The sequence below is a fragment of the Salvelinus sp. IW2-2015 genome, unplaced genomic scaffold, assembly GCF_002910315.2.
Source record: "Salvelinus sp. IW2-2015 unplaced genomic scaffold, ASM291031v2 Un_scaffold1438, whole genome shotgun sequence".
Taxonomy (NCBI): domain Eukaryota; kingdom Metazoa; phylum Chordata; class Actinopteri; order Salmoniformes; family Salmonidae; genus Salvelinus; species Salvelinus sp. IW2-2015.
Window position 1 is genome coordinate 76667 of NW_019942908.1, and position 15518 is coordinate 92184.

General features: G+C 44.2%; 2 protein-coding genes across 2 annotated transcripts; both read right to left on the reverse strand.

The window, feature by feature from the left end:
- Positions 1-468: 468 nt before the first annotated feature.
- mcat (malonyl CoA:ACP acyltransferase (mitochondrial)) lies at positions 469-2816 on the reverse strand. The gene is made up of 5 exons (XM_024138294.2): positions 2176-2816; positions 1853-1940; positions 1535-1752; positions 1194-1331; positions 469-896 (listed from the first exon to the last, which is right to left on the reverse strand). Exons 1-5 carry the CDS (start codon positions 2620-2622, stop codon positions 624-626), a joined length of 1164 nt encoding a protein of 387 aa, XP_023994062.1. The 5' UTR covers positions 2623-2816; the 3' UTR covers positions 469-623.
- A 734-nt stretch (positions 2817-3550) lies between these two features.
- Positions 3551-15187, reverse strand: def6c (DEF6 guanine nucleotide exchange factor c). Its single transcript, XM_070439149.1, has 12 exons — positions 15082-15187; positions 13154-13357; positions 12638-12826; positions 11759-11989; positions 11437-11583; positions 6258-6366; positions 5862-6073; positions 5622-5729; positions 5308-5474; positions 4814-5015; positions 4437-4527; positions 3551-4295 (listed from the first exon to the last, which is right to left on the reverse strand). The coding sequence occupies exons 1-12, from the start codon at positions 15175-15177 to the stop codon at positions 4096-4098; spliced, it is 1956 nt and encodes a 651-aa protein (XP_070295250.1). The 5' UTR covers positions 15178-15187; the 3' UTR covers positions 3551-4095.
- Positions 15188-15518: the final 331 nt, after the last annotated feature.

Consider the following 15518-nt stretch of genomic DNA (forward strand, 5'->3'; position numbering starts at 1 on the left):
CATGTGCAAAGGATTAGCATTTCAATTATTATAATTATCAACTTGTGTAGTGTCTTTTGTCTTTCCCGGCCTTCTCAGCCACACCCACTTCCTCTTTTGTCTACCAAGCCGTCATATCGGTTTAGCCCACTAGGGCACATCCCCTATCATTTCCTTATAACCGTATCTACTGTTTGTTTGTTATGCATTTCTGTGATTATTTAGTTAGTAAATAAATGACTAAGACAATTGATGTATGGATGATTTATAGTGAAGACTGGGTTCGTGCAGATAACCAACGATTTACGACGTTCGGAATGAGACTAACGTGAGGTTAAGAATGATTAATTAGAAGACTAATTGATCAGATATTAAAATATTAGGAAAATTATAACTTTAATCTGAAGATTTTCCTTGGTGCCCCGACTTCCTAGTTAATTACATTTACATGATTAGTTTAATCACGTAATAATAAGTACAGAGAATTGATTTGATAAAATAAGTCTTCACTTTAATGATGCCAAAGACACGACATGGGTGATTGTCAATGGGTGTACACTGTACAGTATGTAGACTGTACTGTATTGATACGAGTCTCTTCACAAATCCATGAGTCCTGTCTTACTCCTCAGACCATAATCCTCTCAGTCATCGTGGGTGGTGACGTCCACATGTGTGTAGCTCTTGTAGGCCTTCATGTTGCACTTCTGCAGCGTGGCCCCGAGCTGCTTCCCGGGGCCCACCTCGTAGGTGTGGGGGAAGCTCTGACCCTGGGTCCTCTCGTACACCTCGTGGAGGGTCTGCTCCCACTTCACTGGCGACACTAGCTGCTTGACCAGCTGCCTGCGCACGTGGCCCTCATGCATGTAGCGCTTGGCGTCCACGTTGGAGTACACGTTGATCTCGGGCCGACGTACCTAAGTTGGGATGGGTAGAGAGATGGCTTTGGTAAAGGATTTTTCCACTCCTTTACATTTATTTTGGCATTTATGAAGGGAAACTGTAAATGTTTTTAAACAGACTTATACAATTGACAATCTGTCTGTGGTCCATGTTAGGAATCAAATCTTGTAAAGTCCACCATACTTCAACCAACACGACTGGAGATATTCTATACTTGACGTATGCTGTATATTGTAACGTCCTGGCTGCACAGTACATTGACCAACTGGAAATTGAAAATATATTATTGACTGATTGATGAAGTTCCGTACCTCCACCTGTCTGAGGACATCTCTCAAGGGCTCGGTGGCAGACTCCATCAGTGCCGTGTGGAAAGCCCCACTCACCGGGAGCGGCCGCGCACGCAGGAAGTGAAGTTTCCTCGAGTTCTGTTGTAGGAAGTCCAGTGCCTGAGGGAGGGAGGACAGGAGGAAGTGTCTGTGACTCATTCCCAATGTCAATTCCACCCCTAGCCCCTTTCCCTAACCCATTTAGGTATATCTGAGAAGTAGGCCTATAGCCTGCTTGACTCTGATCTCAAATAAATGTGAGGTACGTAAATCCAGGATGTTATGGCCCAAGAGAGTGACCCAACTCCCCATCCATCCACTACCTCTTTGTGGCCAGCGATGACTCTCCCATCGGGGAAAAGGTAGTTGGCCACACTGCAGACAGGCTCCTTGATGCCCAGGCTAAGGCAGTGCTCCCTGGCCTGCAAACAGGCATGTTTGTACTTAGCCTGGGGCCGTCCAATTACCGACAGCATGCCGCTAGAGATCAGCTCTGACGCGTTCTGCATGGCCTCTGCCCGCACCTTCACCGCATACAGGGCTGTAGGATGAAAGACAAAAAAACTATGGCGACTTAGAATTGTTTACCGTCCGTTCATAATTAAGTATAGCACAGCATTGGATAGACTATTGAGGCTCACCTTCTGTGAAATCCATGGCACCAGAAAACACCAGGGCTGCAAACTCTCCCACACTAAATCCTGCAGCAGCCACACAATTCTCAATGGCCTTGAGATGGATGAGGTCGCATATGATGACAAGATGTGCGATGAGAGTTTTGTTTGTGGTGAAATACAATAATATTATTAGTATAAAACATCAGGGTCTCTTAGACTGTATAGTTAAACATATATTTAATGTATACTTTGCCATTAAATGCACACGTGTAACTATTTAAATAAGATGCAACTCACAGCATCGGCGCATAAGCGGCTACAGACATGGCAACTACTATGTGGCTTACCGCTGGGTTTTCGTGGTTCAGCCTCTCCACAGCTGCCAGTGACGTGACAAACACGGCGGGCTGACAGTGGACTGTCTTCATCAATTCATCCTCTGGCCCATCTAGGCACAGAGACAGCAAGTCGTAGCCCAGTATCTTCTGCGCGACGGCAAACATGTCCTTGACGTTTCCGTATTTCAGAAGCCCGCGACCCATACCCACGAACTGACTCCCCTGCCCGGGGAAGAGCAGCACAGAACACTCGCTCGGTTTCTTTTTGAGTCTCCGTTGCTCTTCCTCCGTGGGCTCATTCTCCATGAGTTGGTCTTTGGTCTCGGGTGATGTTTGTGTCCCGTTCTGTGAGCCATGCTGATGGGGGGTGTTTGACACTTTCCTGCACAAGGGAAATGACCTAAGCTCCGTTATTGAGGGTGTCCTCATCATGTTGAGGAGAGTAGCGCCTCTCATGTTGACTGATACACCTTTTCGCAGGACGACAACCTTAATGTGCGTAGTATTGCCACATGCAATCTCTAAATTTGGTGTCCACCGAAGCGGTTCATAAGTTTTTATAAGTTCACGGTACTCATATTATACACTCCATGAGACTATCAATCGGCGCAGGGCGCAGCCATATTGCTTAGGAGAGAAAAGTCGCTTTCAAATGACGTAGAACGACGGTCAGTGTTTGGGCGCGTTGCAGATTCACAAGAAATCACACAAAAACATCACCTGTCAAAAATACTCACATTGAAATAGCAATCTTTTGTTAGAAATATTGCACTTGACTGTTTGAATATTTTTTCATTGCTTGGTAGGCCTACTTACCTACACAAACAAATATATTAAACTTCGAAAAAACATCAACCACTCGATATACTGTATAATACTATATGTGACATATGGACATGGGTAAGACATGTATTTAGATATTTTTATTTTAAATATTAGTACATATTACATATATTTGATATATGTCAATATATTAGGCATATGTGAGCCACAGATTTAAGACATTACTTCAAAGAGATTGCATTTCAAGAATAAAAGAGGGAAAACAAGAATGTGTTGTGCTGAATACTAGGCCTATTTCAAAAGGGGACTGTACATATTTGCGTGTCCCGATTTTTCCTGACATGACACTTTTCCTTTCCTGACAAAAAAATGGCATACATGGGTTTGTTAGACTGCCTTGGAGAAGAGAGCAATCACTTTGTTCACACACAACATACCATTATGTGCACTTCTTTTGTACAGAAATTCAAACCTGTCATTTATTCTCGGTATTCTATCATTTACAATGACTGTTGTCCCCGAGCAAGATGGAAATCTGAACAGTCAGTTGGTTGATGAGGTGTTTCTCAGTTCTTGAAGTAGTGTATAGGCTACTGGGTCCACCTGTCAAGAATCATAGTCCTCATCATGGGACATGTTCGTACGGAACGGAATATTTTTTGTGAAGGAAGAAACTAAAATTAGCATTCTTATTGCACAGGTAGTATCTCCTCGATCAAAGCACTTTCTAATAGGAAGACAAATTCCCTTTAATTTATTTTTTACAGATCCTACTCATCTCCTAGTCAGCACTACCATTGGTAGAGGTCGAGTTCCTCCCCGACTACATTCCAGATCTTCAAAGCCTGGATTGGTATTTAACACATCAGCTAAGCACCTCAATTGATGTAGAAATCTGATGCCCGACTGCACAGTCGATGACGTGGCACACAACCATTGATTGATGCAATGCAACACCTGCACATCTAGTCGGGCAGGAACTCGGCCAGACTGTTGACATGTAAAACAACTGGGAATGTTCGACATTGCAGACGACAGTGCAGACGACTGCCGAATGACTGATCTGCAAAGATCCTTGTATCATAAATAACTACAATATTATTTGTAGATCAGTCAGTGAGTCAGTCACAATTTACCCATGACACATCACGATCCCCCAGGCTCTGACAGGGTGATAGCTTCCACCTGTTCCTTTAGCCCTTTCTCTTCTGTAGCCGATTGGCTCTCAAGTATTTGCTGAGTTTCTTGATTGGCTCTTGGTTGGAGTTTAGCGATAAACTCACTGCTGGCTAACGCCCCCTCCTGTTTCGAGCAGGTGATTTTCGCTGGCAACGATGATAACTTGTCTGTAGCAAAAGATATGGCATACCATATTGAATTTATTTTATTGACTGTCCATCAAATCTGATTTCTTATTGTAGTATTTTTTTTTATTGCAACACACACACACACACAGAGAGAGGGAGAAATACATGGCAGAGCATTACCCCCAGGAGCAATGGGTTTCATTAGGCGGTTGAGCTGAACGTTCCAGTGTCGGACATGGAAGCTGGCTTTACGTAGCTTCTCCTGAACTTCCTACAGACCCAGAGAGAGGGAAACAAGGACACGAGAACACAGTTAAAGTTGATGTCAGTTGCACTTTGTTTTACCATCTATCATTTACTAGGTGTTATTGACTTATAGGTGCCCTATGCAACAATTCCACCTGCAAATAATTCTATAAAGCTTTTTCACTGTGGAAATTATGGCTGCCTAAAGTCCAATGTAGCAAGATTCCCACCTAAAAAGATCCTGAACAATAGCCTTATCCTGCTCTCCCCTCACCTCCTGCCACCTCTTCCTCTCATCTCCTCTCTCTCACCTCCAGGTGCTGGTGACTCCTTTCTCGGGTCTCTCGGAGGCTCTGGAGCTCCTGGGAGGCGTAGTGGAGGGCAGAGGGGGCCGGCCGCTCTTCCTTAGCTCTGTTTGGGGCCTCCTCCATGGGGCTGAAGTGGCGGGATGCCTCCTGCTGCTCCTGGAGGAGCAGACACTGCCTGCTCTTCTCCTCCTCTGCCTGCAGTACTCTGGGAAAGGAGAGGAAGGGGGACAACGGTAGAGACAGTAGAAAGGGAGACAATGATAGATAGGAGAGAGGATGAGGGACATAAGGACACAGAAGACCATTCTAATGCAATAGGCAGGGACGTTTGGTGATCTGATCTGTGTCTTTAGTCTTGCAGCCATGTGTGTGTGTCCGTGTGTGTGTGTGTGTGTGTGTGTGTGTGTGTGTGTGTAAAATTGCGTGTGTGTGCCTGACTCTCTCCTCTATGTGGGCCTGTATCTCCGTGTTGAGATACGTTTTTGTAGGCGTGTTACCCTTCTAGCTCCAGCCTGACTCTCTCCTCCTCCATGTGTGCCTGTATCTCTGTGTTGAGAGCAGCCTCCAGTTTGTGCTGGGTCAGCTCCAGCTCCTGGATCCTCTTCCTCTGCTGCTCGGCCTCCTTCTCCTTCTCTGCCATCTCAGCCTGCATGCTCTCCCGCAACTGGGGAACACACGCAGGCAGGCAATCAGGCACGTATACATGTACACCGGCTGCATTCTCTCTCTCTCTCACACACACACTAATCATTTATCTGGGGAACCTACACAGGTGCACTAATTAACCTCATTCTTCAGTACATGATCTCACCTTCTCTGCCTCTTCTAGCTGTCTCTCCAACTCTCTCTGGACCTCCTTCTGTTGCTCCCTCTCTTTCTCCTCCTCCTCCCTGCGCCGTGCCTCCACCTCTCGCTGGTGCTGTGGGACACAAATACACCCTACATGTCATGTTAAGTACTGTATACTATGTATGCATTACCCCCTCTTTCCCCCACTCATCATTTCTATCTCTCCTCTTTTAATGCCTCACTCTCTCTCCCTCCTGCTCACCTGAATAATACTCTCTATCTCCTGTCCTTGCCGTTCCTTTTCCTTCTCCAGGTCTTGAATGGTAAGCTCTTCTGATTGTCTGCCGCGGTTGCTGCTGGCGCTCAGGCTACGCTCCTGTTGACTCTGCTCGCGCTGGACCCGCCTCTTCAGCTTTAGTTCCTGGTGGAGGGAGGACTTGCGCTCACCCTGGAGACGGACGGCAGTCTGCAAGGCTGGGGAGAGAAAAGACACACACAGGAGAATCAGAAAAAAGTGATGTTCTTTCCCTAATGCTTTTCAACCGAGGGGTCTCCCAAATGTTTTAACCATTAAGGCAACAGGATATCCTCTTGGTCCGAGGACGACAATTAGGCTTGTGTCTCAGGCAGGGCGTTACACTTGTTCACATCCCCTCACCTTGGGTCCATTCCACCCTCTGTCTCTGGTCGGCGGCACTCATCTCATAGGTCTTGCTGGTGGTCTTCACACAAAAGAGACAACGCTTCCCATCCCTGTCTGGAATAGCCTAAGACAAAGAGAGGACAACTGGTGGTTGACTACCAGGGTGACATTGACTTATCAACACCCCAAGTTCCGCTCAGGTAATCCCAACCATAAATGATCAGTATTTGCATCAGGCTCGCAACAGGTAACCCTCATTGACTCTTGTTGTAATCCACATCTTAGTTCAAAATATAGGCCCAATGGTACAATTCTAGACAAGCTTGTATCTATACCAATTCAAGCTAACCCTATGGTATTTTCAAATAAGGGGTTACCAACTGAGCATATGTGCTGATATTAGAGTCTGATATGAAATCCTGCAGCTGTGGCGTTGGACTGATTCATGTAAATGTCAGAAGTTTGATCTTGAACTCTGACCTCTCAAACCAATGTGGACATTCTGGTAATATCTGAAACATCATAAATGGAAGAGGGAAAGAGTAAGGAAATTGTCGGTCGGCCCTGCATTAAAGACCAAAAGTGGTTAAAGAAAATGATAAATAAAAAAGTATACCAGTTTCATTTAAGGACCAAAAATGAACAGCTGTGCCATATAGATTGCCAAATAGTTGGGAAGAGATTTCCAATACACCAATTCCATGGCACATGGTTTATGAACTGATACACAAAACAACACCGGATTCAAAACTTTAAATTGTTCCATTTAAATGATTATACAAAATTCTTGCAACCAATTACATTTTATATATAGGGGATAAAACCATCTCAGCACTGCAGATTTTGCTGCGAAAAGACAGAATCATTAGATAATTTGTTTTGGTACTGTCCATATGTGGCTTGTTTTTGGTCACCGGTTCAGGAATGGCTGAAGAATTGCAACATTTACTTGGAGCTAACTCTGCAAATAGCACTGATGGGTGATTTGAAAAGTCATTGACAATCAATTAATATAATAATAATTTTAGCAATTTTTTAAAATGTAATTTACAATCTGTACAAACTATGAGAATAGAAAGGTTCAGAACTTTTGTGAAACATAGCACAGTTGAAAAATATATGGCTAATAGAAAAAACTGGATGGTGTTCAGAGATAGATGGGAGGGGTTGAGGGAAACTTGGCTAAATTAGACTGTGCCGGATAATGATGAGTCTCTAGCTGGTTATAATGTTTTGGATCTGACAGAGGTGGAGGTGTCGCCATATTTACAAAGGACAACTTAAATGTTTCTGTATCTCTCACTACCTCTGTCCCTAAGCAGTTTGAATGTCTAGTTCTAAATGTGGCCCTTGGTGATAATGCCCAATTTATGCTAGTTAGAATTTATAGTCCTAATCAGAATAGAAAGAGGAGTGGAAGGCCCCGGTGCACAACTGAGCAAGGAGACAAGTACAGTAGTGTCTAGTTTGAGAAACAGATGCCTCAAAAACAGCTCTAGTGGACATTCCTGCAGTCAGCATGCCAATTGTATGCTCCCTTAACTTGAGACATCTGTGGCATTGTGCGGTGTGACAAAACTGCACATTTTAGAGTGGCCTTTTATTGTCCTCAGCACAAGGTACACATGTGTAATAATCATACTGTTTAATCAGCTTCTTGATATGCCACACCTGTCAGGTGGATATTTTTGTTCAGTATAGTATACCTTTTTTCAAGGATGAGTGATGACAAGAGAATCATCCAGCCTTTTGGGTATCTCACTACACCCCCATATGTCATGTCTTGAAATATGCAGACGGATTAACAGACATAGCACTGTTTCAGCAGCTATACTTGTCTAGATGATGTGCTATATTGTTTACACCATAAAAATCATTGTGCTGCCTTATTTATTGACCTGTCAAAAGTATTTGATACTGCTGACCATTTCTTACTTGTACAAAGGTTGTGTGAAATATGTTAGATCAGGCATCTTGCAGTTGGTTCAATAACTATCTAATGGAGAGGACACAACTTGTACTGACGGTATCAAATCTAGCTTCCTCAATATTATTTAAGGTATGCCGCAGGGGTCGATTTTTGGCCCTGTTCTCTTCACTATTTCTATACATAATATTGGTCTATCTGTTAAAACCTGTAACATTCATCTCTATGTGGATGATACAGTTATTTACTCCTGTTCCCCCTCTTAAGAGCAGGCCATTCATAACCTTCAGCATGGTTTTGACTCTATTCAAAAATTGCTTACTGATCTAAACTAGTGCTAAATACTAATAAAACCAAGTTTATGTTGGTCTCCAGGTCTCGTAATATTAACTTTGAGGACCTACATATTTGCACATTGACTACAGGAAAAGGAGGACCGAGCACGCCCCCATTCTCATCGACGGGGCTGTAGTGGAGCAGGTTGAGAGCTTCAAGTTCCTTGGTGTCCACATCAACAACAAACTAGAATGGTCCAAACACACCAAGACAGTCGTGAAGAGGGCACCACAAAGCCTATTCCCCATCAGGAAACTAAAAAGATTTGGCATGGGTCCTGAGATCCTCAAAAGGTTCTACAGCTGCAACATCGAGAGCATCCCGACTGGTTGCATCACTGCCTGGTACGGCAATTGCTCAGCCTCTGACCGCAAGGCACTACAGAGGGTAGTGCGTACGGCCCAGTACATCACCGGGGCTAAGCTGCCTGCCATCCAGGACCTCTACACCAGGTGGTGTCAGAGGAAGGCCCTAAAAATTGTCAAAGACCCTAGCCACCCCAGTCATAGACTGTTCTCTCTACTACCGCATGGCAAGCGGTACCGGAGTGCCAAGTCTAGGACAAAAAGGCTTCAACAGTTTTTACCCAAGCCATAAGACTCCTAATTTCATTGTGAGCCCCCCCCCGGCAACCTCTCTTTTACACTGCTGCTGCTCTCCGTTTATCAAATATGCATAGTCACTTTAACCATATCTACATGTACATACTACCTCAATCAGCCTGACTAACCGGTGTCTGTATGTAGCCTCGCTACTTTTATAGCCTCGCTACTGTATACAGCCTGTCTTTTTACTGTTGTTTTTATTTCTTTACCTACCTATTATTCACCTAATACCTTTTTTGCACTATTGGCTAGAGCCTGTAAGTAAGCATTTACACCAGTTGAATTCGGCACACGTGACAAATAAACTTTGATTTGATTGAAGTTAGCCCAAATTGAACAAGTCCTCCATTATAAGTGCTTGGGTGTTTGGATTGATAAGCTGTCTTTTAAAAACACACATTGACAAACTGACAAGAAAGTTGAGAATTAACATTGGTTTCTTTTATAGAAATCAATCCTGCCTCACTTTGGAAAGTAGAAGGAAGATTGTTCAAGCAACGCTTCTCCCAGTACTTGATTATGGTGATGTAATCTACATGCATGTGGCAGCCTCTGCTTTAAAACCTTTAGATTCAAACTAGCATTCAGCACTTTGCTTTATCACTGGGGACAATGTTCCGTACACATCACTGCATTGTGTATAGTTCTGTTGGCTGGGAGTCTCTAACTACCAGAAGGGTCCAGCACTGGCTACTTTTTGTACATAAAGCGGTTCTTCAGAGACTCCCCCCACTACATCAGCTCACGTATTAACTGAAGATCCAGCCATTTTCAGACCCACCCTCTGGACTGACTGCTTCTGGAGGTCCAGCTCATGGAATAGCCTTCAGGTCACCTTGAAATTAGACTCACTGCTATCCATTGGACAGCTTAGATGGAGTTTAAGGGAGGTGATGTGAGTTGTGTTTGTTTAGATTAATCTTGTTTTATTTATTGTATGTTCATGTTCACAGGGATCCCTTGCAAATTAGACCCTGGTCTCAATGGTGACCCACCTTGTAGAAATAAAAGTTGAATTAAAAAAATCTAAACATGACCAAAAGCATGTGGACACCTGCTCGTCGAACATCTCATTGCAAAATCACGGGCATTAATATGGATTTGGTCTCCCCTTTGCTGCTATAACAGCCTCCACTCTTCTAAGGAAGGCTTTCCACTAGATGTTGGAACATTGCTGCAGGGACTTGCTTCCATTCAGCCAGAAGAGCATTAGTGAGGTCGGGCACTGATGTTGGGCGAACAGGCCTGGCTCGCAGTCGGCGTTCCAATTCATCACAAAGGTGTTCGATGGGCTTGAGGTCAGGGCTTTGTGCAGGCCAGTCAAGTTATTCCACATCGATTTTGACAAACCATTTCTGTATGGACCTGGCTTTGTGCACAGCGGCATCGTCATGCTGAAACATGAAAAGGGCCTTCCCCAAACTCTTGCCACAAAGTTCGAAGCACAGAATCGTCTAGAATGTCATTGTATGCTGTAGCGTTAAGATTTCCCTTCACTGGAACAAAGGGGCCTAGCCCGAAATGTGAAAAACAGCCCCAGACCATTATTCCCCCTCCACCTAACTTTACAGTTGGCACTATGCATTTGGGTATGTAGCGTTCTCCTGGCATCTGCCAAACCCAGATGTCTGTCAGACTGCCAGATGGTGAAGTATAATTAATCACTCCAGAGAACGCGCTTCCACTGCTCCAGAGTCCAGTGGCGGCGAGTTTTACGCCACTCCAGCTGACCCCTGGCATTGCACGTGGTGATCTTAGGCTTGTGTGTGGCTGCCCGGCCATGGAAACCTATTTCATGAAGCTCCAGACAAACAGTTATTGTGCTGACGTTGCTTCCAGAGGCAGTTTAGAACTCGGTAGTGAGTGTTGCAACTGAGGACAGCTGATTTTTTGCACCTGGCGGTCCCGTTTTGTGAGCTTGTGTGGCCTACCACTTTGCGGCTGAGCTGTTGTTGCTCCTAGACGTTTCTACTTCACAATAACAGCACTTACAGCTCTAGCAGGGCAGAAATTTGACAAACTGACTTGTGCCAAGTTGAATGTCACTGAGCACTTCAGTAAGGCCATTCCACTGCCAATGTTTGTCTATGGAGGTTGCATGGCTGTGTGCTCGATTTTATACACCGGTCAGCAACGGGTGTGGCTAATATAGCCAAATCCACTAATTTGAAGGGGTGTCCACATACTTTTGTATATATAGTGTACTTCTGTCTCAGGTACACATTAGCGATTCACTTAGCCATTAGCAAAAAAAAAATATTATCCTAGCCAAGATTTTCTCTAACAGTTTTGTGGATTGAAAGATGAACCAGAATAACAAGATTACCTCCACAACACAATWCTGGTCCAATGGAATCTCTCCCTTCTTGTCTTTCAGGTCCTCGCTGGCGTAGTAGGCCATGAAGGATGGCCTGAGTACAAACCAACGCTCCATCCAGTTCCTGCGCACATGTCCCTTTTTCCACATGTAACCCTGCGAGAGAGAGAAACAGACAGACAGAAAGGGAGAGAGAGGGATCGATCATTGTCCCTGTAATGTGAATTTCATTCAGCGCAAACACACATATACACACACACACACACACACACACACACATAAAAACAGCCCACACACACAGCCCCACATCCATACAGTCCCACCAACTCACCCTCTTGAGGACGTTGTGGTACATCTCCAAGAAGACCTGGTCCAGAGCCAGACTGAAGGCACCCACATTGCTGACCCTCAGCAGCCTCCCGGCGCCCATGTGATCCAGGAACACCCACACCGACATGCCCTCCTCCTGGACAGAGGCATCCTGGGATAGCAGGTCCTCTAGGGGCTTGCCGTCCCACTCCTGGTTCATCGCAGTGGAGATTTTCTTCAGCAGGTACTCCACCTGCGTGTGTGTGTGCGTTACAAGTCAGAAAATATCTTTATCCTTTTATGGCTCAATTTGCTGGGACCCATATTCAGAAAGTGATCTAGTTAAGAGATAATGCTGTGGTCAGCAAGTTGCAACACATCTTCATAAAGCCTGCAGATGTTATCAACAGGAAACTAAACCTCCCTCCTATTGGTTTATTCTACTCTGACTTCCTGCTTAGTGGGAGGAGAACAGGAAGTAAGGACCTAGAGTAGAGATATTTTAGCAAATGCACAGGAGGATGGTGGCACCATAATTAGGGAGGACGGGCTCGTTTCAGCCATTATTATGAGCTGTTCTCCCCTCAGCAGCCTCCACTAAGCAAGTGGCTAATCGATAAACATACAATTTGTATACTGCAAGCGTCAAAGCATACTGTGTAGTCAAAATGGCCACTGGACTGCATAACTACGACTATTTTCTTACTGTTTATATACAGTACTGTATGTGTGTCTATTAACCCTCTATTCTCCCTCCCTCTTTTTCAGATGAACTATTTCCTCTCTACCTGTACATCTCTTTTCTCTCTGAAAGATACTATCTGGCTTTATATTTAAATGTGCCAATGGAGGTCAGTCTCTTCCTGGCCCCCTGGCCCCCTCATCCCTCCAACCCCCTCACCTCCTGTGGAATCATGATGAGTGGGTAGTGGTCCTCCGACAGCAGGTTGAAGAGACAGAAAAGTTTGAAGCAGTCTCTCAGGGAGCACAGCAGCCCCCCCTGGCCGCTGCTAGGTCTGTAGTTTTTCTTCATGTTCATCATCCAGCACAGGTCGTCAAACGTCTCCTTATCGTATGCACCCTCTTTGACCTGGGTGCAGCACACCAGGGGTTCATTTGTTCATTAGTACTGGTAAAGAGTTTTAGATGTTAAACGGATAGTTCACCCAAATGACTAAATTACATATTGGTTTCTATACTCTGTAAGCAGTCTATGGACAAGGTAAGACAGCAATGCATGCTTCGGTTTTGCTCACAGGTTAAGGAAACCAATATGTAATTTTGGGTGAACTAAGATCAAGATCAAGTGCAATTCAATCTCCTGAATGGACTGGAATTCACTCATCTCAATGTGAAAATCCTCAATTGAGTATGATGGAATGGTTACCTTGGCCAGTATTATTTGTTGAGTAGTTACCTTGGCCAGTATGTATTTGTTGAGGTAGTTTACCTTGGCCAGTATGTATTTGTTGAGGTAGTTTACCTGGCCAGTATGTATTTGTTGAGGTAGGGCATGTAGCCATGTTTGACACCGGTCCATCGTCATCGTCTTGAAAGTGTTCCTCCAGGCCACGGGGTCGTGAGGGATGTTCAACACCGTGTACAGGTTGTGGGAGAGAACCTGCGACACGCACACACACACCACACACACAACACACACACACACACACACACACAACACACCACACACACACACACCACACAACACACACACACACACACACACACACACACACACACACACACACACACACACACACACACACACACGCACACAGGAAAATGAAGAAAATGCCTGTGTCAAATGCAGATTCTCAATTGGTTTACTCAACTCCTCTGTACTCAGTTGTCCTCTCCTAGGCCTCTTTTTGACAAAGCTCAATGGTAACCGAGGAGAAGAAATGTGGAAACAATACGTTTGAATTAAATTAGACTCTCCTTCTTCACTCGCTCGTCATCATATAAATGACATTTCCAGGGATGGAATCCCAAATTAAATGTGTAAAGTATTAAAAACACATGTAGCTAGTTGTGCTAGACATTTTATAGATAAAATAATACGTAGCATATGGTTTTTAAATGTGCATACTTATCTCCTCCAAGTAAACAACAGCTGATTTAAAAGGGGGTGTGGCGGATTTCAAAACTCTTCTGCCAAGGATACTCGCGCTTCCTCGGCGGGAGAACATTATCGAGGACGCGAGGACACTCCGTTTGAAACTAATTGACACTATCCTCGACCACTCTACAACTTAGCGGTTTCCGGGTCACCAAGGAGAGAGGACGGAGGATTCGAGGAGAGGATGGTCTTTTGGCCAAATGATAATCTCCCAAAAATGACCCTTTAAATGTATTATGTTACTGTCAATATTACATCTACTATTCCTATATTTATATACAGTATGTAAGTGGTTACTGAAATTGTTCACAACTTCTAATCATCTCAAATCATATGAAAAAACAAAGCGGTCAATGATAAAAACCAAAGCAAGCAGAGTAAACAACATTGCAGGCCTCTGTTGACTGACTGACTGACACCCACACACACACACACACACACACACACACACACACAGCCCCCTCGGTGTGAGCATGTCTGAACACCTGCCTGCTATTTCCTGGGATTCTCACCAAAGGGAGAACACAACTTGTTTGAACTCGACAGGCCAGAGACTGAGTGAAGGGGAAGATGACTGGGGAAGATGTCTGAACACACAGCACCGTCTGTTTCTGTTGTACAGTAAACTCTGATATGTTGTCATGTGTACAGGTTGACTGCAGTAAAGGGAGAGGGCCAGTCCTGGACTTTGAAACGAGGGCATAGGTGACTATCGACTGACTTTAATGCTCCCATTTCTGTGTGTAGGCTGCCGCTGTTGTGATTACTCACTGAAAGAGGGTTTCATAGATACACACTCATGAGGGTGCATCCATGTATTAAAGACACCAATGTATCCAAATTGTGTGTGAGTGAGAATGTTTTCATGTGCATGTTTCTCATACTGAGCAGTATTCCTGCATGATCCATGCTAATTATTATTTTTACTGGTGGACTGTTAACTTTATACATGGCATACATCCCTAGATTCAAGCAGAATAATGTATTATAGCCTAATATAATAACTTCAAAGAGGCTAACAATGTATTTTTTAGGCTATCTTGATCAGATCTTCAAACCTCAAAATGTTTGTTTATAAGGTTATCTAAACAAACGATTATGTGGATATTATTATGTGAATTGTAGGCTATGAGTAACAAGCTGGCGCCAGTGGCACAGAAGCAATTCAACGCCCATTTCATTATTATAAAGCTCAGCACTTGGAAATATTACACTTCAAATCTAACCTTCAGCTGGGACTTCGATACTTTGCCGCATTTCTCCATGTCCAGCGATGTGAACGCGTACCAGATGGACTTGAGCAGTTCGGATTGCAGTTCCATTGTGGAGACANACTTCGATACTTTGCCGCATTTCTCCATGTCCAGCGATGTGAACGCGTACCAGATGGACTTGAGCAGTTCGGATTGCAGTTCCATTGTGGAGACAGACGTCTTTGCGTCTACATTCCGAAGCGAGCGGGTTGCGCACAGCAGTGATATCAGTATTGCAAACTGAAGTTGAAGCACTTCATGAGAAGGCGAACAGGACACGTTAAGAAAAGGGGTGGAGAGGAAAAATGATGTAACGAAAGTAAAATACTATATGCATATAATATATTTATAATCAAAATAAATACTTAATTAAAAATAAACCACAATATAATATTAACATTTCACTTTTC

What these genes read in the sequence shown, in the direction of transcription:
- mcat (XM_024138294.2), bottom strand. Translation starts at nt 2,622, where the DNA reads ATGAGAGGCGCTACTCTCCTCAACATGATGAGGACACCCTCAATAACG. An exon ending in TGAACCACGAAAACCCAGCG is followed by an intron (nt 1,941 to 2,175) that starts GTAAGCCACATA and finishes ATCCATCTCAAG; the next exon opens with GCCATTGAGAATTGTGTGGC. An exon ending in ATGTCCTCAGACAGGTGGAG is followed by an intron (nt 897 to 1,193) that starts GTACGGAACTTC and finishes ATCCCAACTTAG; the next exon opens with GTACGTCGGCCCGAGATCAA.